General features: G+C 42.6%; 1 protein-coding gene across 1 annotated transcript in view; it reads left to right on the top strand.

Annotated features, from left to right (window-relative positions):
* Positions 1-23,280, top strand: part of samd10b (sterile alpha motif domain containing 10b) — a gene marked incomplete at both ends in the record, with an annotated part of 61,674 nt that extends 38,394 nt beyond the window's left edge. The window contains 2 exons of the mRNA XM_083895019.1: positions 19,355-19,495; positions 23,273-23,280. Of these exons, the coding sequence (XP_083751145.1) occupies positions 19,355-19,495; positions 23,273-23,280 (149 nt within the window). The remainder of the gene's footprint in view (positions 1-19,354; positions 19,496-23,272) is intronic.
* Between the last annotated feature and the right edge of the window lie 920 nt (positions 23,281-24,200).

Genomic DNA, 24,200 nt, shown 5'->3' with positions numbered 1-24,200 from the left:
ACAACTGGAGTGACAGCAAAAGGTACAGTCTTGTATTTTGATGTCTTAGTGTGTAGAGTATTTTTATTTTTGGTGTTTCTCCTGGGTGACTTATTTATTTTAGCTTATCTGTTACATGCTACATCTGCCATTAGAATGCCTTATTTTTCAGTTTGCACAATTTAAGTGCCGTGTTTGCACAGTGTAATTGCACAAAAAGTGCCATGTTAAAGAAATGTTAAATGTTAATATTTTAACAACAAATGTTTTGATATCCATATTATGTGAAAAGTTACATTGATGAAGTAATGTGAAATAATCGGTAACTGAAAAAATAATCGTTAGATTAATCGTTAAATTAGTCGTCATATTAGTCGACTAATCTAAAAACTAATAGCTAGATTAATCGTTTGAAAAATAACTGTTTTGGACAGCTCTACCCGCCCCATCCCAAACCAAGGTAAACAACATGTCGAAGCAGCCACCTGAAACACCAACTAAGTCTGTGAAAAAACTAAGAAATTCATCTCTTACTCCAAAATACAGAGCTGAACAGTTCCCAAATAACTTCTATGTGTCAGGTGATTTGCTTTTTTGCAAATTCTGCCAACATACTGTTGACTGGAAACTGGTAAAAATACATGTGATGACCACTTGTCGTCCAAAAGCCACGTGAAAAATAGAAAAAAAACACCGTGCTGCTGCTAATGCTAGCCAGGCCAACCCACACTTACAGACGAGCATTGCGACTTCAAACAAGTCAGCAGATTCAAGAAGAAAGTTTGTTGAGGATTTTGTAGCAATGTGTGCAGAGGCTGACATCCCATTGGAAAGGTTAGCAGAGCTACATCAGTTTCTGATAAAGCATTGTAAACAGGGAGGGGCGCTACCTGAAAATATGAGCAGCCTTCGTCAAATTCACCTACCCAGAGTGTTTGAGCAACACATCTCCTCTGTGCTGCTGAAGATCTGTGGGAAAAAGTTGGCTGTTGTTGTGGACGAGACCACCGATGCCAGGGATTGTAGCATCTTAAACATCGTCATTGGTAAGTTAATGATAAATTGACAGCTTCTAATACTATTAAATAGTCTGGTGAAATAATAACTGATGCATCCTTGTATCAATTTGTTTTTGTCTAATCCTTACAGTCTTGCATTTTATAATAATAATAATAATAATAACAGTAAATAATTATTAATGTTATGTTGTATCAGGGTAATTTGAATGAAGTTTATCAAAACTAAATCAATAAATAAACTATTGATCCTTGAGGGGAAATTGGGTGACTTTATTGCTGCTCTCATACATCTTTACACGACGTGATTAAAAAGGGGCAGTCAGAATGATGCATGTCAGTACAATTTATATCTACCCTTTAACTGTAGCTTACACCTGGTTTTAAATTATACTTTCATTTTGACATACATTTTTGTCTGATTCCCCTGATTCCACCCCCAAACAAAGAAAGAAAGGGGGTTTCTTTCTTTGTTTTGTTTCATAACAGGAGTTGAAAACCAATACTTTCTGATGGATATTGTCTTCATGGACAGATACTACTCAACATTTTCCCACCACCCCTCCACAGCAGCAATCTGGACCTGAATGATGTCTGGGCAGTGGTCACAGATAATGCTTCTTACTGTTTGAAGGCATGCAAGGAGGTCCTCAGAGGAGTGATGCCCAACAGTGTCCATGTCACCTGCCTCTACCATATCATCAATCTGGTGGGTGTGATCTGACAGCATTACAAATACTTCTCAGATGCTGCCTCACTTGTGACATGGATGAGACCAGTCTTCTTCAGAACACTTGGTAGAAAGAGAAGATAGGTGGTCTTCCTGATCAACAAGGAGTTTGTGCAGACCAAGGCTCCTCCTGAAGCAGTGTGCATCAAATGGAATAGCTGGTTTGAGGCTGTCAAGTATCAGAGAGTTCCTGTTGGAAGATGAGTCAACTGCCATGGCAGTCACAAATGTCCTCAGCCTGGTGGAAACAGACAAGAAGGTACTGGACCTTACTCTCAAGCTTAGCTTCATCTCAGAGGGCTGCTTCAAATTGATGACAGCCCTACCCATCCTGGAAGGAACCCACATTCCCACAGCATTCAATGTCATGGAGGATCTAGGCTCCTACCTGGTGAGTCATACGGCAAGCTTTGGTTTTGGTGCCAAGGCAGATGAACTACTAGGGGTGGGGCCTACAGGCTGGTCAGAGTGCACAATCCCAGACAAGCTCCATCAATGGAAAAGCAGATTGAAGCCTAGTCAGCTTTGGGAAACCTAGATGGAAAGAGATGGTACCTCACAAGGACTAGCTAGTCCTACTGTTAAAAGACTTGTCCTAAGGCAATCACTTCTGATGAGCTGATGTTTGCAATATTAAAATGTTAGTTTACAAAGTAAAGTTCAATTCCAATTCTCAGGTTGTATTCCTTGAAGAAGAAAAGGCAAGATGGCGGCGCATATATTCTGTCGTGCGAATACCACCTTCCGCCGACAGGATTTACTGATGGGATTACAGTGTAATCAAGCAGTTACGAGTGAATTTCTGCACTCACACGACATACCAGAGGAGATCGCCAGGACACTGGGCACTCCGTGGATTGTTGTCGGTCCCAGCAAACGCTGGAGACGGAGGAGGCACAGGAAGCAAAAGCGGGGTCGCCAGTCCGGACTACTCGCTAAGCTAAGACAACAGCCACATAAACCACCGCTAGCCAGCATCATTCTCACCAATGCCAGATCCATCACCAAAAAATAGACAAACTAAGACTACGGATGGCTGCAAACAAATTCATCACAGACCAGATGGAGCCATTGAGCTAGCAGGCCAGCTATCTCCGCGGAGATAGAAACAATGACTCCGGTAAGAGCAAAGGAGGGGGGTTATACTACGTTCACAACAACTGATGCACAAATACCACAATCATAGACAGACACTGTCTTTGGAGTACCCGATAGTTAGATGCAGGCCCTACATTCCATTTTTAGTTTACCGTTACAGTTACTGCTGTGTATATCTGACCGATGCTAATGCTAGCACAGCCTTAAGCTACCTACATAGCGCCATCAGCAAACAAGAAAACACCCATCCCAAAGTTATTTCTCCCCAAGTTAGAACAACACATCAAATGTACAACCAGGGGAGCAAATACTTTAGACGAGATGTATTCTAATATCAAGAAGGGGTTTAGAGCTACACCACTACCACACCTAGGCCTAGGTCTGATCACCTATCCATACACTTAGCACCAGCATACACCCCCCCTACCTTCGTGTTGTTATATCCTGTTGACGCTTGTAACATCTGGTAGTTAAATAAAAGATACTTTTACTTACCTGCCTCTGTCCTGTCTGCATTCGGGTCCTCATATTATATTCTCAACGTTTCCTTTTATGGAAACGTAACAGTTGGATCTGACCAACCATGGACCCGGCAGACAGAGACAGCTTCAAGCAAGCGCTCACCGCACACGGTGAAGCGATTAGCCGCCACGAGGCTTCGCTAGTTGATGTTGCTAACGCCATGAAAATGCTAACAGCTAGACTCTGGCCGCTTCATTCCTCTGCTTCACCAACTCCTCCGTCTCCCCAGTCTCTTCCGGTAGCCTCGTCGTTTCAACATGCTATGCAACCCCGTGAGACATTTGTTCCGACTCCCGAACGCTTTTCGGGGGAACTGAACAAATGCTCAAGCTTCTTATTTCAATGCTCTCTGGTTTTTGACTTACAACCGGCTACTTACCCGTCTGACCATGCGAAGATAGCATTTGTTGTTAATCTGCTCTCCGGAAGAGCCGCTCAGTGGGCCGCGGCCATTTTCCATAATGTCCGTTCAAGTCTTACTTCATACTCTGCCTTCGCTATCGAGTTAAACCGAGTCTTTGATCATTCTTTCCAAGACAACGACATTGCTAATCGGCTACTCGCGTTAAGACAGGGCAGTTCTTCAGTGGCGGATTTCGCGGTGGATTTTCGTATTTGTGCTTCAGAGAGTGGGTGGAATGACACCTCACTTCGAGCTATCTTTTTACGTGGGTTAAACGATGAGTTAAGGGACGAATTGGCCACTCAAGATTCAACACCTAGTCTCAACACTCTAATAGACCTAGCCATTCGTCTAGACTGTAGGCTTAAGGAGAGGCGACACGATAAGCGGCGTTCTTCTCCTCGTCGTTCGACTAATATTTCTCACTTCCCCGTCTCTAACGCTCCACCGTTTAAATCACCCACTCCTAGTCTAAACAATAATAGTGAACCTATGCAGCTGGGCCGCAACCGTCTATCACCCACGGAGAGACGACGCCGACTGCAGTCTGGTTCCTGCATCTATTGTGGTGTCACGGGACACCTCATCGCCTCATGCCCCACCCGCCCAAAAGTTTAAGCTCACCAGCGCACGCAGGAGTGCTGGTGAGTAGAGCGGTTTCTGTTCCTGCACCCATCAGAGTCTCGCTTCCAGGACAACTTCAGAGGGGAGAAGAGAGGTTGTCCCTCACTTGTCTCGTCGACTCAGGGGCCGACGAGAACTTCATAGACACTCTTCTGGCTGAGCAGGCGGGGATTCCAACTATCCCGTTGGACCAGCCCAAGACCATCTCCGACCTCAATGGCAATCTACTCGCCGAGGTGACTCACCGAACCGACACCATCACCATGGTCCTGACTGGTAATCACGTGGAGGAGGTCCAGCTGTTCCTCATCCCAGCTTCATCGGCGTCGATCGTCTTGGGGCTACCCTGGCTGGCTCGCCATAACCCGGTTTTCAACTGGTCCACTGGTCAACTCTCCAGTTGGAGCGTCCACTGCCACTCTCACTGCCTCAGATCCGCCAGACCTTCTTCACCAAGGACTCCAGACACCAACCCCGAACCTCCTGATCTCACCGGTGTTCCAGCGGCGTACCATGACCTCGCTAAGGTCTTCTCCAAGGGCCGTGCGCTTTCGCTACCACCACATCGCCCGTACGACCATAGATCTTCTTCCTGGGGCCACTCTACCATCGAGGCGTCTTTATAACTTGTCACGGGCCGAACGTCAAAGCATGGAAGACTACATAACCCAGTCTCTGGCGACTGGGCTCATCCGGCCATCCTCCTCACCAGTGGGGGCGGGATTTTTTTTTTGTGTCCAAGAAGGACGGGACTCTCCGACCGTGCATTGACTATCGTGGCCTTAATGATATAACCATAAAGAACCGTTACGCTTTACCTCCCCTTGATGCTGCCTTTAACCCCCTCAGTAAGGCACGAGTGTTTTCAAAGTTAGACCTACGTAACGCCTACCATCTGGTCCGTATAAAGGAGGGGGATGAATGGAAGACAGCTTTCAATACACCCCTAGGTCACTTTGAATATCTGGTGATGCCCTTTGGCCTCACTAACGCCCCTGCTGTTTTCCAGCACCTGGCGAATGACGTGCTGCGTGACATGCTGGACAGGTTCCTCTTCGTGTACTTGGATATATTCTCATTTTTTCGGAGACCGAAGAGGAGCATGTCCAGCATGTCCGTTTAGTGTTACAAAGACTATTGGAAAATAAACTATTTGTTAAGGCAGAAAAATGTTCATTCCATGAAAGATCAGTTCCATTCCTGGGGTTTATTGTGGAACAGGGAAGTCTTGCTCCCTGGCCTACACCTACCTCCCGGAAGCAGTTACAGCGCTTCCTAGGCTTCGCGTACTTTTATAGACGTTTTATTAAGAACTACAGCAGAATTGTTGAACCCCTAACAAGACTAACTTCTCCTAAGCAGACGTTCCTGTGGTCCGGTGAGTCTGCGTTCCTTCGATTGAAGGAGATGTTCACTTCTGCCCCTATCCTGTCCCATCCTGACCCAGAACGTCAATTCTTGGAGGAGGTCAACGCGTCCGACACCGGTGTGGGGGCGGTCCTTTCCCAGCGCAGCCCCGACGACCAGAAACTCCATCCCTGCGCTTTCTTCAGCCGTCGACTCTCTCCCGCTGAAAGAAACTACGACGTTGGGAATAAAGAGCTCCTGGCTGTCGTCTTGGCCCTCCAAGAGTGGAGGCACTGGCTAGAGGGGACCGCTCAACCGTTTATCATCTCGACCGATCATAAAAACCTGGCCTATCTACAGAACGCCTGAAGACTCAACTCGAGGCAGGCACGTTGGGCTCTCTTCAATTCCTCAAACAGCGTTTCTGGTGGCCTACCATGTCCCAAGACGCGGCGACCTTCGTCTCTGCTTGCCCCACCTGCTCCAGGGGCAAGACTTCCAATCGCCCTCCGTCTGGTCTTCTACACCCCCTACCCATCCCCCACCGTCCCTGGTCACACATCGCTGTAGACTTTGTTACTGGACTTCCTCCCTCCAATAATCATACCACCGTCCTCACGGTTGTTGACCGTTTCTCTAAGTCGGTACATCCATGGTTTTCCCGCTGACATCGTCTCTGATCGTGGTCCTCAATTCGCCTCGCAGGTGTGGAAGGCTTTTTGCTCTGCCTTGGGGGCTTCTGCCAGCCTGTTTCCGGCTATCATCCCCAATCAAACGGTCAAACAGAGAGGGCAAACCAAAATATGGAGGTAGCCCTCCGATGCGTGGCCGCTCACCATCCAGAAGAATGGAGCACCTTCCTGCCATTGGTCGAATACGCACATAACTCCCTCACCTCTGCATCAACTGGTGTCTCCCCATTCATGGCATCCCTGGGCTACCAACCACCCCTGTTCAGTTTTCAGGAGAGCGAGGTCGCAGTTCCGTCCGTTCAGGCCAACCTTGACCGTTGTCAGGCAGTCTGGGTACAGGTCCGGACAGCACTCCAGAAAGCCTCCCAACAGTCTCAACGACAGGCTAATCGTCACCGCACTCCCGCTCCTGAATACACCCCTGGCCAGAAGGTCTGGCTTTCCACAAAAGACCTCCCTCTCCAGGTCGAATCCTGCAAGCTGGCTCCTAGATTCATCGGACCCTTTCCCATCGACAGAATCATTAACACCACATCGGTACATCTCAAGTTACCTCTTTCTCTCAAGATCCATCCCACGTTTCATGTCTCCCTCATTAAGCCCGTGGTCGAGTCAGATCTTGTTACTTGTGTATTTTGTGTTTTTTTATCTTTATCTTTTTTACCCTTCTTTTATATTTGTAATGTCCATCCATCCATTATCTACCACTTCATCCTCCACCAGAGGGTTGTGGGGGGTGCTGTGCCTATCTCAGCTGACATTGGGCGATAGGCGGGGTACAGTTCGCCAGTCCATCGCAGGGCCACATACAGAGACAAACAACCATTCACTCACACACTCACACCTACGGTCAATTTAGAGTGACCAATTCACCTAATCCCCATATCGTATGTTTTTGGACTGTGGGAGGAAGCCGGAGAACCCGGAGAAAACCCACGCACACACGGGGAGAACATGCAAACTCCTTGAAGAAAGGCCCTTGTTCCGAAGTTGTTCCAAACGGGGCTCGAACCTCTTCTTACACCAACCGTGGGCCTATGTATAGATATATAAATATATATATATATATATATTGTAATGTGTGTCTAAATTGCACCGTCTGGAGGACGCACTTAAATTTCGTTGTACTATGTAGGGCTGGGCGTTATACCGGTTCACACCGAATACCAGTTTATATTTTTGTTATGATATGAATTTTTAATATACCGCCATACCGGTGTATTTGATTACAACGTTCGGAACACTATGCCGAGCGACATTGTTTCAGACGGAGCCCTTTTCAATGTTGCGCATCTAAACGCATGGTGAGACTGCAAGGTTTGAGGTTTAAAGCACATGTGAAGGTGAAGATGGATAGGATAGACATGGAAAGTTCTGAAATCGAAGCTGCAGAACTAGTAGAACATGCTGACATAAGGAAAAACGCAGCTGCTGCGCCGCTGTCTGTAAACGTTTCATTAATGTTAATTTTTTTGTTTCAATCACTGAATTAAGCCTGTCATATTTGGGACAGGAGTCTGGACCTTACATTGCTTGCACAAAACGCTTGATCAGCACTCAGCATTTATTTGTTGTTTATTCAAACCAGTATGAGCAGAGCGCGTGAAGCCCTGTTGGCATGGGGTGGGGGAGAGAGAGGGAGAGAGAGTGAGTGGGTGAGGTATGCGGTCTTGGTCATTGGTTAATTTACTTATTATTGTGTAGGTAATATGTTGTGAAATATATTTAAGCTTAAATAAACTACATCTACAGGTAGTTATGTCTCGTTGGATGCAACGTAACCCAGATGCGCGATGCAAATACTATTCAAATATCTGTGTTTTTTTTAGAGGGAATATTCGAATATAATTTTTGAGCCATTTTGACAGCCCTAGTAAGCAGCTTGTCTAAGAATATCAAGAATGCATGAAGTTAAGGTCGGCACCCAGACCATTCTAAGTTAATTCACTGCAGTAATTCAGTAGTAAATACTGTGAACACCTGATTATGCATGAAAAAAAAAATACTGTCATATACCGCGAAAGAGCTTTGAAAAACACCATGATATATATTTTTGGTCATACCACCCAGCCCTAGTACTATGTGCAATGACAATAAAGAGATTCCGGTTCTGATTGCTGCATCATTGCCTTGTTTTTTGATTCATTTTCTTTCCATCCAGGTTGTTTTAGATGGATCTTTGTTAAAAAAATAACAGACTTTACAGAAACAAAAAGCATTTTGAACACTTTGTGTTTTCTTTTTCAAAACTGAAATGGACTTGGGTTTACATTCAATTATTTCTTTTAGTTGCATGTAAAAATTATAAGCACTTTGTACTTTGAGCTTAAACTTAAATTGGTACATTGTTATGTTACAATGTTATGTTATGTTTTGACTTGAAATACTGGGCAAAATGATCAGCAAAATGAATTAAAAAAATAAAACGGATTTCATAGGGCCCTATACTCACCCACAATGGCGTCTCAGTGGTAGAGTGAGTCAGACTGGGGGATGTGGTTTGATTCCCAGCTCCACTAGTCTACATGTGCCCTTGGGCAAGTCTTGTAAGCCCACATTGCTCCTGAACAATGTGTGAATGGGTGTGAATGGGTGTGAATGGGTGAATGGCATACTATAGTGTAAAGCTGCTTTGAGTGGTCATCAAGAATACAAAAGAGAGACTGTTTTGCCTGCATTTACAAAGAAAGGGCCGGGGTTGAAATAAATCGGAACACTGTGCTTTAATATCTCAAGATCTTATTCATTGACTCTCTGTGATTCTGATCCTATGGACTAAGACTTTTCAAGCCAATGCCTTAAAAGGCTTAACTATTTTTGCGCACTTCTTATTTTATTTTTAGGTTGTGGTTTCACTGCTGAGCTTTTTCAACTGGAAAAAGGTTTACACCCAAATCTCTACAAAAGGCGATTTAAATGGGCATTCATGTGAGGTAACTAAAGCAGCGTGGTCTATTTTTAGAGAATAAAGGAAAACCTGCTGAAAAATCAGAGGTTATCAAGTTCAGACAACCCCCTCTTTCTCTCTCTTGCGCTCTCTTTCATGTGTTTATTTGCCCCACACAAATGCATGCAAGTGCAGGTGCACACAACCCGCAACAGTGGTAGATGCACACACACAGAGCAGGTGCAGATGAGTGAGCACGCAGACACATGTATGTGTGGCTCAGTTGGAACACACTGAAGAGCAGTTTCTTCTCTTTTTTTACACACACGCAAGCACCATCAAAGTTGTAATCAGTATGTTATCGTACATAGTTAAACACACACAAATTATTGCTTCTTGTGCACATGGTGGCAAGTGGGACTGTGTAGTAAGAGTGTAGTGAAATAAAGGGTGTGGCACTGTTGGATGTGGTGGTTAGAACTGTTGAGTTTGCAGCAAAAACACCCAGGTTCACGACCCAGTCAGAACAGAACAAGGGCAATTTCTGCATGGAGTTTGCAAGTTCTCCTCATGTGTATGTGGTGGTTTTCACCCGAGAAAATACATTTATGTGCTTTTCATGAAAACCAAATTTTCATCTTCATTATTTTTTTTTGTTTTGTTTTATGTTCCCAAATTCCTAATTTTCCAGTATTTTTATAAGGTCCCCTCATGATGCTCTTCTTTCATTTTGTTAGACATGACACAGTTTAAAATAAAAGAACACTACTAAAATTTGTCATGTATTGTCATGTTTTGATGACAAGTACTTTTTATTGGGTGTATTTATTATCTCGGGTAACAATCACCCGGCGTTAGTGATGGTGTTTTGAATTTGAGCGATAGTGTTCTAGGGTTAAGATGAGTTAGGTAAGCTTGACTTCAACATTTTATTGGACTACTGTTCTTGTCCATTTCAGCTCGTTAGTATTTACTATTTGTGATTGAACTGTTACTAATGCTAGTTGGAACTATACTTTAAATTATTGAAATATTTAAGCTGACAAAGCATAAACGGAGTTTCCTGAATAGCTAGATATCTCCACATTTTGTCTCACTTCTCACTTTTGTCTTCTTCTGTTCAAATACCTCTATTATCTCTGGGTCAAAGCTCGGGGGCAGAAACTGTGGCACATGCGCAGAGCTTCTAAATCTGATGGGTTCCAGTTGAACGTACAATCATAATTTATTTCCCCAGTGGCATTATCTGGATGTCCATATTTGAGAAATACAATTTTCATACAAATTCAGTCAGACTAACATCCATCCATCATCTACCGCTTTATCCTCCACTGGAGGGTCACGGGGGTGCTGTGCCTACCTCAGCTGACATAGGGTGATAGGCGGGGGTACCCTGGATAGTTTAGACTAACATATTTACTTGAGAGAGAGGTTTGATGAAATGTGTTTATTATTATTATAATTCAGTCATTCCTGCCCTCTGTCAAAGACGGATGGATGTTTTAGCTGTCACCAGGCATCGAAAAATGGAGTCTCCCTTCACCATGATTGAAGTTCAGTCTCTCCATGAGGGAACCATTACTGTGAAACATGTTGCCCAAGGAGGTCAGCATAGCATATTCATTCTCTCTTGCTCTTACATTTAATTGGTGTTTTAAGATTCCAGCTGTCTTTTTTATTATAATTTTTATTAATTTTTTCATGACATAATTTTATGGATTTTATGTTCAAAAATTCCAAGATAAAGTATCCATGTCAGCTTGGTTATCTACAATCTATCACCACTGCTGTGACAAGTGACGAACTGCAGTTAGATCAGCAGGTTAAAAGATGTCAGCTGTGAGTCAATAAACTGTCAGCTGCTTTCAGTCCGAGGTCAGAGCATAAAACAAACAAGTAGAGACATTTACATCCCAGCTGTTCATGCATGTATGAATATATAACACCGTATTAAAGCTGCAGTTGGCAGAATTGCTGGGGAAATTGTTGATTTGTTGAGAAGGGTTTTGTGCAAATGTGGCTCTGGTTCCTATAGACCTTTTTAGGCAGAAACATTTAAGTAGATGCCTGCTATTAAATAGTGTGACACTTCTAGTTTGGCGTCTCTGGTCATTTCTGGTCAGGACAACAACTTACAACTAAAAGATGACATGACTTAAATAAGACGTAGAAAAGCAGGTGTTGTTTGTGCAGTCGCTAAGGCAAGTGTACCATTGAGGATGACACCCAGACTCTTTACCTGAGGGATAGGTGGGACAGTTACAGATGGTCAGAAAAATATTGTCAGAGTGTGAGATTGTGGATTTTGTATCAATGAATAGGACCTTACTTTTATTGTTGTTTAGTTTGAGGAAGTTAGCAGTGGGAGAGCAATGTGGGTGGGAGAGTGGAAGAGGGCCTGGTGGAGATATAGAGCTGGGTGTCATCTGCATAGCAGTGGAAGGAGATTAAATTACATTTTCTGGAAAAAACAGGCCGAGAGGAAGGAGACACATAATGAAAAGGAGGGGCCCCAGGAAAGAGCCCTGGGGAACACCACATGTGACTGGGGAGGATTGGGATCTGAAGTGCTTGATATGAACAAAGTGGAAGTGGTCGGAAAGACAGGATGTGAACCAGGTGAGACAGGTGTCAGAGAAACCAAGTGAGGTGAGTCTGTCCAGGAGGATGGGGTGGGACATGGTGTCAAATGCTGCATTGAGATCTAGGAGGATGAGGATGGTGAGGGAGCTCAGTCATCTTTCAACCCAAAGGTTGTGGGTTTGATTCACGGCTCTGCTAGTCAACATGCCGATGTGTCCTTGGGCAAGACACCCCAAGTCACTCCTGATGTTGCACTGTGTGAATGGCCGTGAAATACGACAAAATGACAAAACTGTAGTGTAAAGCTTTGGTATTTTTTAAATCATATTTTTGTCAAATATTGTACATTTATTCCACCCCACCTTTAATATCTGTTTTACTTTTTATTATATTTTGAAACAGGTCTTCATTGTGTCAAAGCCTAAAAAAAGAAAGATATGATTTTATTATAGAATATACAGTATACAACACATATACAGAGTAAAATTCTAATTGTAGCTCAAAGGCTGCATATCATCCTTGATGCCACTTTATAATATAATCTGACAGAAAGATATTACATTATGTAGGCCCTCAGGGGAAGCAGGGGCTGGATTGGTCCAGTATCAAAAGTGTTATCTAAAGGTTGTGCTTTTCTAAGAGACTGTTTAAAAGTGTATATTATAGTCCTATAGCCTCTTTCAATTTGCCCACCAATGCTGTTAATAAGTGGTTGGTTTTAAAGACAAATTGAGAGAAGCTGTCTCTATTGTCACAGCTTTTGTTTTTGTGCCTCCTCCATTTGACAGTGTTGCTTTCCCCATCTGCTGGCAATTATTCTGTATAAAGTGTGTTTGAAGCGAAGTGATTTGAGCTCCATTCATATGCTTTGTCTCATTTGTACACACAGAGAGAGACTATCCAGTGAAGGCTGTCACACCCTAGTTAAAGGATTACTTCACCCTTGGAAAGATGAATGTTTATTAAAACTGCTTTATCTGTGTAGTAAAAATATCAAATTATATTTGAAGGCATTTATTTTTGGCTCATGTAGATGAATGGCACCAACTCCCAGAATGCACTGCACTTTGTGAGGCACAGCCATAGCCCCTGTTCTTATCGGCTTCAGCTCCATATTGTCACTGAGAGGCAGGACTTTTCCCTCACAATCATATCAGTTTGAAAACTACATTCTGTAATTGTTGTTCTCAGTTTACTCTGCAGAGCAAAGAGCCTGTTAGGGTAACTGTTAGCAAAGATGGCGGGAACTGTTTACATTGCTACGGGTGGGGAAAAGTGTGGAACTAGCTGTAGTTGTTGTTTCAAGCTTGGACCAAGACGTACCTACACAAAACAAAGAAGGAAGGTATTTGTGAACTTGGGGGAAACTGAGGGAGGGAAGCACAATTATTCAAAAGTACTACCGCTATTCTAGTAATACAAAGCTAATTGCAAACCGGTGAAGTATTCTTTTAAGTGTGTACTAGTCTCCACGGACTTTCAGAAGTCAAACAACAAGATGTAATAGCTAGTTTACTCAATTTGATTAACACAATATGCAAATGATGCAATGATGCCATTGCAAGTTGTAAACAGTAACTACGAAAGTGCTACTGTTGGTGCTCGGTTCTCAGAGTAGCCAATTTGAATTATGATCTCTTTCTCACTATGCTCAATCTGTGGTGCCTCCACAGTACAGCCACACGACTTGGAAAAACTACATTAGCATTCACGATACATGGTCTTATCTTGGTTTTCATTAATTCAGCTGGACTATTCATCATTAATCAATCATTAATATTTAAAGTTTAATGGTAAAGGGTCTGTATTTATATAGAGATTTTCTAGTCTTGATGACCCGAAGCAAACAAATCCAATAAGGGGCAGGCAAAACGGGAAGGTCCACAGGTCAGAAGCAGGTTCAGGCAATATCAGGATCAGAGAGAATACAATGCTGGATAACTAGGTTTGACCCTAGACAATCTGGTAGAGAACAAGGGGAAATGGGCTGGTGTATAATATATACCGGCCCATTCATATATATATATATAATATAAAATACAGACCATTAGATAAAAAAAATACACAAATTATACATAGCACCTTTTGGCTCCAGTGAACGTAAGACAACGCCTATCAAGAATAGCAGCACATATGTGTGTGTAAAAAATATTAGATCTAAATGAAAAACTACTGTTGTGTCCTGTTGGTTGCTGTGCTCAAACACAATATATTGTTCCTGGACCCTGAAGAGAAGTAAATAACCTGCCTGCTGCACCTAATGTGCACTCACATACACAGAGAGGGATCCATTAAACTATTATAAAAGCTAACTGTAATGGCTTTTCCTTGCAGGAGTGGAGCCTCAGCCATAGTAGAGGTGGAGATTGTGTGCATTGTTAGCCCATTTGGTGTAAAGACAAAGACTAGCTGACAGTTATGTCCCCATTTGGCTTGGCTTGCTCCAGTGAGAGCTAGATCTCAAAGACATTGGATGTAAAAAAAAAAATGTAATTATTACTGCTTCCTGCTCAGTATCTGTCTCCTGCCTCCAGAGGATCAATCGGTCAACTTTAACAAAGTTCCCAGCTCATCCCTGCGGAAAGAAGAAACAGAGTACACACTCACTGTCATGATAACCAAAATTTCACTCCTGCTTCAGTGACACTCTAAGCGATTACATTCAATACAGACTTTTCTAACCGTTCAATACTTAAATCAAATGCTTTTTACTTTTTTTTACACATTGAACCGTTGCTTGAAAGAAGAAAATTAAGATTGGAGCAGACAGAGCTTTGATTTGTGAGAGTACACTGATTAGTGAGTCACACATTTGAAATCACAAGAGGTCAAGAAGTCAAGCTCATGTAAAATGAATGCTGTGTCTCTTGGTCCAGAAAACAAGGCTAATGTGGAAAAGACTGAAACATGTATTCTCTTGAATAACCATCAGGGGGCAACCTTTAGGCGAAGTCTTCACCGATCAGCCACAACTTTAAAACATGCAACTTGTTTCATTGTTGTGGCAGCTAAGTGTATATAGTGTGTATTTAAGTGTGTATAGTGTTATATAAGGCACATGGCGGGGAAGTGGCTAGCCTCACAGCATGAAGGTAACTGGTTCAAAGCCCGGTTCAACTGAGGGCGGTACGACAAACACGCTCAAATGAGTTTGCACATTTGCGTGGTGTATATTACCAAAATGGATGCCAAAATTTAGTATGGCCTACATCCTGTTGAGTTGAGGCCATGGTTACGGTCAACTTTTTTGTTCGTCTTGGGGAAATTTGATGGAACTCAATTTTGCCATTCTTCATTCGCCAGAGACGGTATGAAATACCTGGATATCCATCCAGACATAATATCAACAAAGTCACGAGACCTGGGTGAGGCAAGCAACCTGTATAAAGGAGAATGGCACCCAGATATCGTCTCATTTTTATCTTCTCCCCTTTATCGCACGGATCGTTGCTATTTTTTTAGCCTACACCAATAGCCTTATAACCTCACGGTCAGAGCTGCAAATTCACCCTCCAGAGGCTGCGTAGCCGGGTCTCCTCCCTGCTGTGCGGATCACCAGGTATTGATATTCCTCACCAGCGGGTGTGCTTCATTCCCACTTAGCGTCTCAGCTCAACCCCGGTGGCGAAGCACGGCTTAAAGGTGCATTATGTAATAAAGCTAAAGCAACTGGCCATAAAATCCTCCTATGTCACAGAGACTCAGGAACAATGTTCATATAACATACATAAACTCACCAACAACAACAGTACAGCCAAAATATTTGCTTAACTCTTTCCAAGGGGTACAGTATTCAGTTCAGTTATTGGGCGTCGACCCCCAAAGTTCAACGGGGTCAGGATGACTGTTGTAAAGGACCTTCTAAAGTCTTTGGCATTCAGATCGATCGAGAGGGTTCTACCCGACATATTTTCCTGTTCCAAAAAAGGGTGACGGTTTTTGCCCTACCTCGATCTCAGACGGTTGAACAAGTTCATAAAAGTTCTTAGTTTTCACATGCTTTGCACATCAGATGTTATTCAGTCTGTCTCAGAGGGAGTCTGATTCACAAGCGTTGACCTAAAAGCCAATAGCACCCCACCACAGGCAGTTTCTACGCTTTGCCTTCGGGTCAGGCATACCATTTTTGCGTGCTCCCCTTCGGGCTTTCACTTGCTCCTTCGGATATTTACCAGGTGCATTGCAGTGGCACTTTCACCTCTGCAGAGCAGCGGTGTTCAGATCCTTCCTTACTTGGACGACTGGCTCATATGCTCCACAACCATCGAGCAGGCCATCCACGGCCATCCATTGGAGTTCGGCAGCTGGAGTGGAGTGAGCCTCTTTGCGCTCTCTGTCTAAGTAGGGTCCTAATATAATATTTGGGGTAATATTTGGAGTAATATTTGGGTAGTAGTGGATAGTGTGTATCAGCGTAAGCCAATCAGAGGCAGGGATTGCAGATCCGTCAACAATCCCGTTTCCTTGGTTACCGTGCCGGCCGGAGATCTGGCAACACTGATTCTACACAAGCGCACAGAGAGAGAGACAAAAAAACACACGACTTGTCGATCCCTCTCAGGGGTCGTCGACTTGTGCTACTGATATCGACAAGTCAACTTTTCGGTTTAATGTCCTAATCACTACCTCCCTTTTTTGGAAGGGAAGCACATCCTTGTCCAGTCAGACAACACCTCGACAGTTTACCATATGAACGACCAAGGGGGAACCAGATCCAGTCATTCCCTATGGGAGGCTCAGAGACTCCTTCAATGAGCCTCACTTCGCCTATCTCGGCTCGACACGCCCATGTGAATGATCGATCTGTGAGCTCACATGTGCTTGTGAACAGGTTCTTGAAGGGTGCACTCCGGTTACGGCCTCCACATGTCGTTCGGGTGCCTTCATGGGATTTGTTGGTCGTCCTGGAAGCCATGTGTTCTCCTCCATTTGAGCCCCTGGAACATGTTGATCTCAGGTGGCTGTCTGTTAAGACTGCTTTTCTTCTTACCATTACATCTGAAAAGCTTCATGCCCTGTCCATTGCTGGGGACTGTTTGCGTTGGAGTTCTGATGGGTCAGGGATTACCATGTGGCCAAACCCCTCTCTCCTCCCTAAGAGGCTTTCTGTCTTTCATGTTAACCAACCTATCAGTTTGACTCTGTATGTGTGTCATGGTCGGCACAGGAAGGGCTGTGCCTTGTCTAAACAGATGCTCTCCCATTGAGTTTATTCCATTTCTCATACCTACAGGCTTAAGGGCCTTCAGATCCCTCCTATGAAATGTCACTCGACCAGAAGCGTTGTTGTGGGCTGCAGGGTGTTTGACTGAATGACATCTGTGCTGCAGCTACGTGGGCTTCTTGCTGCACCTTTTCCAGCTTCTGCAGGGTTAATGTGGCCACACCCCATCCTGTGGTGACGGCTGTCCTGTCTGTTCCTTCGGTCTGCAACTGAGTTTCGGTGTGTGCGGATTCCTCATGACTTTGCTTGTACAGGTCTCTGACGGTCAGGAAGAATGAAATACAATGAGAGTTACTGATGTAACTAAGGTTCTATGAATTCTGGATAACTGCCAGAGTTCGTTCTCACTCGGAATCTTGACGAGAAGATTCTGTAGGAGACAATCTCTGGGTGCCAGCCTCCTTTATACAGGTCACTTGTGTCACCCAGGTCACGTGACTTTGTTGGTATTATGTCTCGATCTGTGCATGCGCGTGATGGATATCCAGGTATTTCATACCGTCTCTGGGTCGAAAAACTTACAATATAACACATGTTTGCAAAATCATTCATGTTATGTCAGAGTAGAATATTTGAGGAGTTCATACTGTTTCCATTCAAACAGAGTTGAATTGGCTCTGTGCATTAGTAACTGTAGCCATGAAATACAAACACAAACACTGCCCTGTGTTCTAGTTACAGATATAAAACTACACATAACATGTAGATAAGTGTGTGAAATTACCTGATCAGCAGAAAAGACGAGACTCAGCGAGAGTTTGTAAACTGTCCCTCATCAGTGACTCCACTCAGTAACAGCGATGTTTACTCCAGTTCTCTCCTGGCGTCTGCCGCGAACACGGTTTTCGGCGCAATATTTCCTTTTCTTCCGTAGGTTCCGTATTTACATGCCGTATTTAACTCCTCTCAGCGCTTGGTTCATCTCCCCTACAACGTCCTCCTCGGTCATGTGACATAATTTGGACAGTAAATTAGATTAGAAATACTACAAAATGTACCTTTTAAGGTTATTTATATTTCATGGGTTCAGAGGTCAGTTCTCCACTCACTTTCTTTTTCTCTGGTCATCTAATTCTTTTGGTCTCTTTTCACTCTCACAGACGTCACTGCTGTGTGTGAATAAACAAACAAACACAACTCAGTGTGTGTTTGAAACACAGAGAGATATAGGGTTTTATACTTTGTTCTATTGGAACCTGCCTCAAGGCAAGGAAGGAAGACCACACATTTGAACAAATATAAGTTCATTTTAAAGAAAAGAGGAAGGGAAATAGATGGTATACAGTCATTCCATCAGGTTCCTGCAGGAAGTGGCCCTCTTAGAGGGCCATCACAGTATTAGGTAATAATTTTTAATGAAGCAAAACTATAAATATTTTGATCAAAACAATTCATATAGAACACATGGGAGAATATACACTGTATACTTTTGGCACCTTTTACAGCAATGCACCGATATAATGAGGGCTGAGACACAAAGGATGTACTGGAATCCAGAAGAAAGGGAATATGAATGGAGCTGCATGAGTAATGAGAATGATTTTGACATCTTTTAGAGCTACTGCTGGTATGATGGATCCCTATCCTGTCTATCGTGTGTGTGTGTGTGTGCGTGTGTGCGTGCGTGCAGGTGATGGTTAAATGTTAAAGGCGTGTATTCACGGTCATCTGACAAACTCTGTTGTAAAACAGAAAACCACATTAAAGAACCCAGCACAAACCTCTTTGCTGCAAATAATGGTTTACCCTTGGCTGTGTGCAAGATGTCAAACTTGTTTTTTTAGAAAATTGTCCACTCATGATTTTTGGATAGATGTGGTGTGCTCCTTGGCCATCACCTCCATGTTAAGGCAGGTTCACAATTTCAGTCATGCCTCCTTTTGGTTCCACGGTTAAAGAGTTGGTGCCTAAAAAGTCAAGTTTGATAATTACTTATTACAATTTTCAAAACATAGCAATTGTAATGTTCCATTATTATTCTGCTGCTTTATATATTTATTTTCCTTTGGTTATGAATAACTTTAGATGTGAGCGCACACACTGAAAATGACTGTTGCATGACATTGTCTCTGACTTCTTGAACAAACATAAATAACATTAAAGACGTTTGAATAACACTTAAGTTATTCTAAAGCGAAAACAAGGTGGCTTTACTTTGCTTTAATGGCTGTTGCCTTACTAATTACTTATATGAAACGTTGCTTAATAACATTGAGATTCTTAACCAGTCATAATAACTGTCTTGGCAGGACGGGCACTGCTTCGTTTGAACGGGGAGAAGCTGGAGAGGATGGGAATCGTACAGGAGACACTGAGGCAGGAGGTCCTCCAACAAGTCCTCCAGCTGCAGGTCAGGGAAGAGGTCCGTAACCTGCAGCTCCTTAGCAGAAGTAAGTAACAAAATGATGTTTGGATAGAGCACGTTGGGTTTGTTAAAAATTGGAAGGCTGCCTTCTGAGGCTGTGCCTTCTCACTGTGACATACGTTTGTGGAGTTTAAGATCCCAGTGTAATTGTTTGTGGCTGTGTGTGGCAGCAAATCAATCTTGCTGCCTTGCATTTGAACGATGGCTTCAGTAAACACTTATTATTCAGCCATCGATAAACTTGCTCAGTAATTCTCCTCTGACCATGATTCAGCAGTTTAAATCGCTTTGTTTGGCTGATTGTTGGTGGTTCATTCGTGGCTCATTAAAGTCCAACATTTTGGGGGTTTTTTGCTGGTAGATACCAGGATAAAAAGGTACATATTAACCGTGACAAAATCAACCTACAATTCAAGGACTGCTTATACATTTGTGTACTATTTAAAAGTCTACAATTGTATAATGAAGTACTGCACTAGTTTTTCTCCTTTTCCTGATTTTATATTCTGAGACAAATGCACTGAACGCCCTGCAGCTATTTCACTCAAGTTTTCCATTGGGCACCATCATTCAAGATCATGACCTATATTCTGCTGCAGCACCCTGGAAGTGCTCGTTTCCCAAATAAGAGAAGCTGTGCAGCATTTATGGTGAATTGCCACTCGCTTGTTGGTTTAGTTATTGCTTCCCAGTGATTCACTTCTCAAACAAGAGGCAAAAAAAGTGTCTGGATGTTTAAATGGTTGCTTTTATTCAGGAAGAGCGGGGTTTTTATTGTAAGATATAACTGTGTTCGCTTGACATCACTGGTATGGACCAAAATTCAGGAAAAACAATAAAGCTAATCAGTTTATTTATGTGTTACAGTGTAAGTAACAATGATGTGAATGGTCCTCTTTTTATTGGTGTTTTCTTCTGCTTTGCTCTCCATATTATTTTGTGAATAAAAATCACTTTCTGATGTCCATTTCAGTCTTTTCATAACCCAACCTTGGGACTGAAGCTGACTCATTATTGTGTGTTAGAGAAAGAGAGAGTGAGACAGAAAGAGGTCAGTCTTTATCCAAGCTAAAATGCAAATAATAACATTGACCGTTCAATTAAAGTCATAGAAAGCACATGTATTATTATTATTTTGACCATGTAATTATCCATCCAAAGTCACAGATGCATACAAGACTGAATTGAGGTACAATCCGGTTCATTGCTTTTATAAACAGTGGCCCAGTGTGGTCGTGTATTTGATAAGCAAACATTTGAAATATTTGAAGTCGTCATCACCAGAGACTTGGTTGGACGAGATCAGTGTTTCCTCAATCCTGGTCCTGGGTTACCCACTGCCCTGCATGTTTTAGAAGTGTCCATGCTCCCAACACACCTGACACATGATTTATTTGAATCAGGTGTGTTGGAGAAAGTTAATTTAGCTCCAGCCTACTTAAGAATTAGGAAGTAACACATGCATTTCTCAAAAATGCAAAAATGCTGATTTACCTATTCAAGATAATAGTGTGTTACAAATCAGGACGCAAATAGTATACACAAATATATGCATATATGAAAAGCTTGGGAAATACTAAGCCTGCTTTTCCCTATTTTCGCCTAATGACACCCAGCATATTCTGGACAACTGCTTGGACAAAAAATATTGGCTCTATTGTTGTGTTGGTCACAAACGATTTGTTCGAAAGAACTGATCTTTTGAGTGAATGAACTGACTAGGATCACTTCATGAACTGATTTGTTCCTTTCTTAGTGCAGTTGAGCTCAGCAGCGAGCGTGGTGGCCGGGAGTGGAACTGCCGAGTTCTGTGAATCACTCGTGAAGTCATTCACTGACACCGTCACTTACTCGTGAATCTTCCGTAAACGACACCAGCCAGCGTGAGCGGGGAGGGACTACTTCGGTACACATAAAGTAATGAGAGGAGACACAGAAGAGAGACTCACCAATAGCTGCAAGATTTAAAAAAATAATAACAAATGTATATGTGCATTATTATTACCCTCTATGTGCCTCTATAATAATAGGAATACTAAAGATAATAATAATAATACTTTTATACTTTTTATTTAAAGGTGAAGTAAGTAGTTTAGAGGAGAGGCATGATTAAATATCTGTTTGACACTCCTGTCGACGGATCAGTGAAAACGTCATTTGCCAGTTCAGCAAGTTCTGACTGTACAAGCTACAATGATGAGCTAATTTGCTGGCCTAATAAAACACCTGAGGTCCACAGGAGTTGGAGAGTTAATAAAGGTTTGGTGTCCCAGTGCTTGTGATACTTAAACTACTGTAAGAAGCAGGATAAGGTGGGAAACGAGGGCAACAGTGATGAAGTTCTGTGTGTGGTGTCTAAGATTTGGACAAGACAATGACAACCTTGTTACAACTCTGTCTGCAAGAATTAGTTATTTTATACAAACTGTTTTGCAAAAATTACATTATCACACAACACAGTTGTATTCTCTTTTTTTCAGACGGTTCAAGAAAATTTCAGCACCTTGGAAGATGATGTCTTTGGTGATTTTTGATTGATGATGTGAAACCAAATTGTGTGGTAAAGTTGTAAAAGTGTAGTTCTTATAATTCTGACCTTAATTGTTAATGTGACACAAATTCACATTACTTTTGATGCAAATTGCTATAGAAGAAATGCTTTGCCCACAATACAGAAAAGCATGCTCACGCCTGAAAGACACTGCTAGTGAAACCATGCATAATATACTTAACAGTCAGCTCTCAGTCAATACGTTCTCACTTGCACATCTCAATTAGTGAGCTGTCTCCTTCAGTCAAATCCATTACTGAGCAACAATGGTTGACCTGTCCAGGCCCAAGCTATATCCCAGGAATCATTACATACCAGAGACAAATGTTTTGATGAGTTAATGGCAGAAAATTATGACAGATCATCCAGATATATATATATCTATCTATAGATATATATATATCTATAGACATATATATCCATGAATATATCCATCCATCTTCTCCCGCTTTATCCTCCAGAAGAGGGTCACTGTGCCAATCTCAGTGGACATAGGGCGATAGGTGGGTACACCCTGGACAGTTCACCAGTCCATCACAGGGCCACATATAGAGACAAACAACCCTTCAACCATCACTCTCACACCTACAGCTAGTTTGGAGTGTCCAATTTACCTAATCCCCATATTGCAGTCAATGCAAAGACACAAGAGGGCACACATCTTCCATGAAGTGTCAAGAAATGTAAATCCTGCAAAGAATTTGCATCAATCTTTATCAATGGAATTTATAACATATATTTTAAATATTCAGTATAATGACAGTGAAAGCCAGTCATTTAACCCATTGACGCCAGGAAATAATTGCAGCATTTCTACCATTTTCTACGCCGGGAAAGCGGATACGTCAATTTTCGGGGTGTATAAGGGTTCCTCGTGACATTGTTTTGAAATGTCTTCTCACAAACATGGAGGACTTTGACAGCGGAGAGATTTATTAAGGCAGTGATTTTGAAGAGTTTCTCATCTTGATGACGTCATTGCTGATAACTTCTGAACCAATCGGCCGGGATTTATGGTTACGACATAATTATGTTTGAAGACGACGAGGTCGGCGATAGCGACAATGGTTTTTTTGAAGGTTTTGAAAGTGGCGGAAGACGGAGAATACCACCGTGATTTACGGAGTGTTTTCAACCGTGTACCAGGGGTGACAGTGGATTTACCTGCAGATGCCACAGCGCTGTAAGCTCGATCACCGTCACATGTGAAGCAGTCATTACATGCTGTTCTTGTTCTTCACACTCCATCAGGACTGTGACGATGTATCTTAATAAAGTCAATTTCCAAGGAAAGCCACAGGTGTAAGCTCTCAAATACTTTTTGAATTTTTTCCTATCTGTAACAGAGGTTGAGAAATCAATCATTTAGTAGGCATTGAAACTCAGGTTTAAGAGGTCCTTTCTGAAATCACCCATAGGTTTGACAGGCGTTTCAGGCCTTAATGGGTTAAGTTAGCCTTGGTGAACCCAGTCCAGTCTGCCAGTGGTTTGATTTTGCTCTGCAGACACGTCTGACCAGGATGCTGTTTATGGCCAACTAGATAATCTCGTAAAAAATAGATACGGAAGGATGAAGGATGCAGGCGGAGGGCAAACTGTGCTTGTTCCTGTCATCAGCCCCAGAATCCATCATCTTTCTAACTTAGGAAACATGAAGCTCAGAAGCTTGTTATTAATTTTTACAATGTCCAGGTTATTTTTCTTCTACGAGCTAGCAAGCTTCTCCATTAGCAAACCCAGGCACAACATAGTGCTAACATTATCTAGCTCCATGTTGATCAATTAAACAGACCACGCTACACCACTGGAATCAAGTTCAAGCAGCTTCAGAAAAATAAAAGAAGACTGTTTATGAAATGAGCAGAAGCTGTTACCAGGCTCACCACGACTCTATAATTATGTTGATATCACAAAGTTGACGTGTGTCTGTCTTTATGAAATGCTGAATAGAAAAAGAAAAAGAAAAAGTCATGCTTCACACAAGTTAGGCTCTGTTCTGTGTTCTGTGTTTCACTGAGCCATGGAGGAGTTCCCGTTTGTGTCATGAGATGATTTACAACCGTTACAGTTTTGGATGAAAAAAGTAATTTGCTCCTGCAGGATAATCAAGCTTACCGTTTCTCTGTATATGTGCTCTATGTGTTTCACATTGTCATATTTCTACCAAAGCATTGTATGG

This window comes from Microchirus variegatus (genome assembly GCF_963457635.1).
Source record: "Microchirus variegatus genome assembly, chromosome: 9".
In the NCBI taxonomy this organism is placed as follows: Eukaryota; Metazoa; Chordata; class Actinopteri; order Pleuronectiformes; family Soleidae; genus Microchirus; species Microchirus variegatus.
Note: the sequence above shows the minus strand (reverse complement) of the source record. Positions and strands in the feature narration are given on the sequence as shown.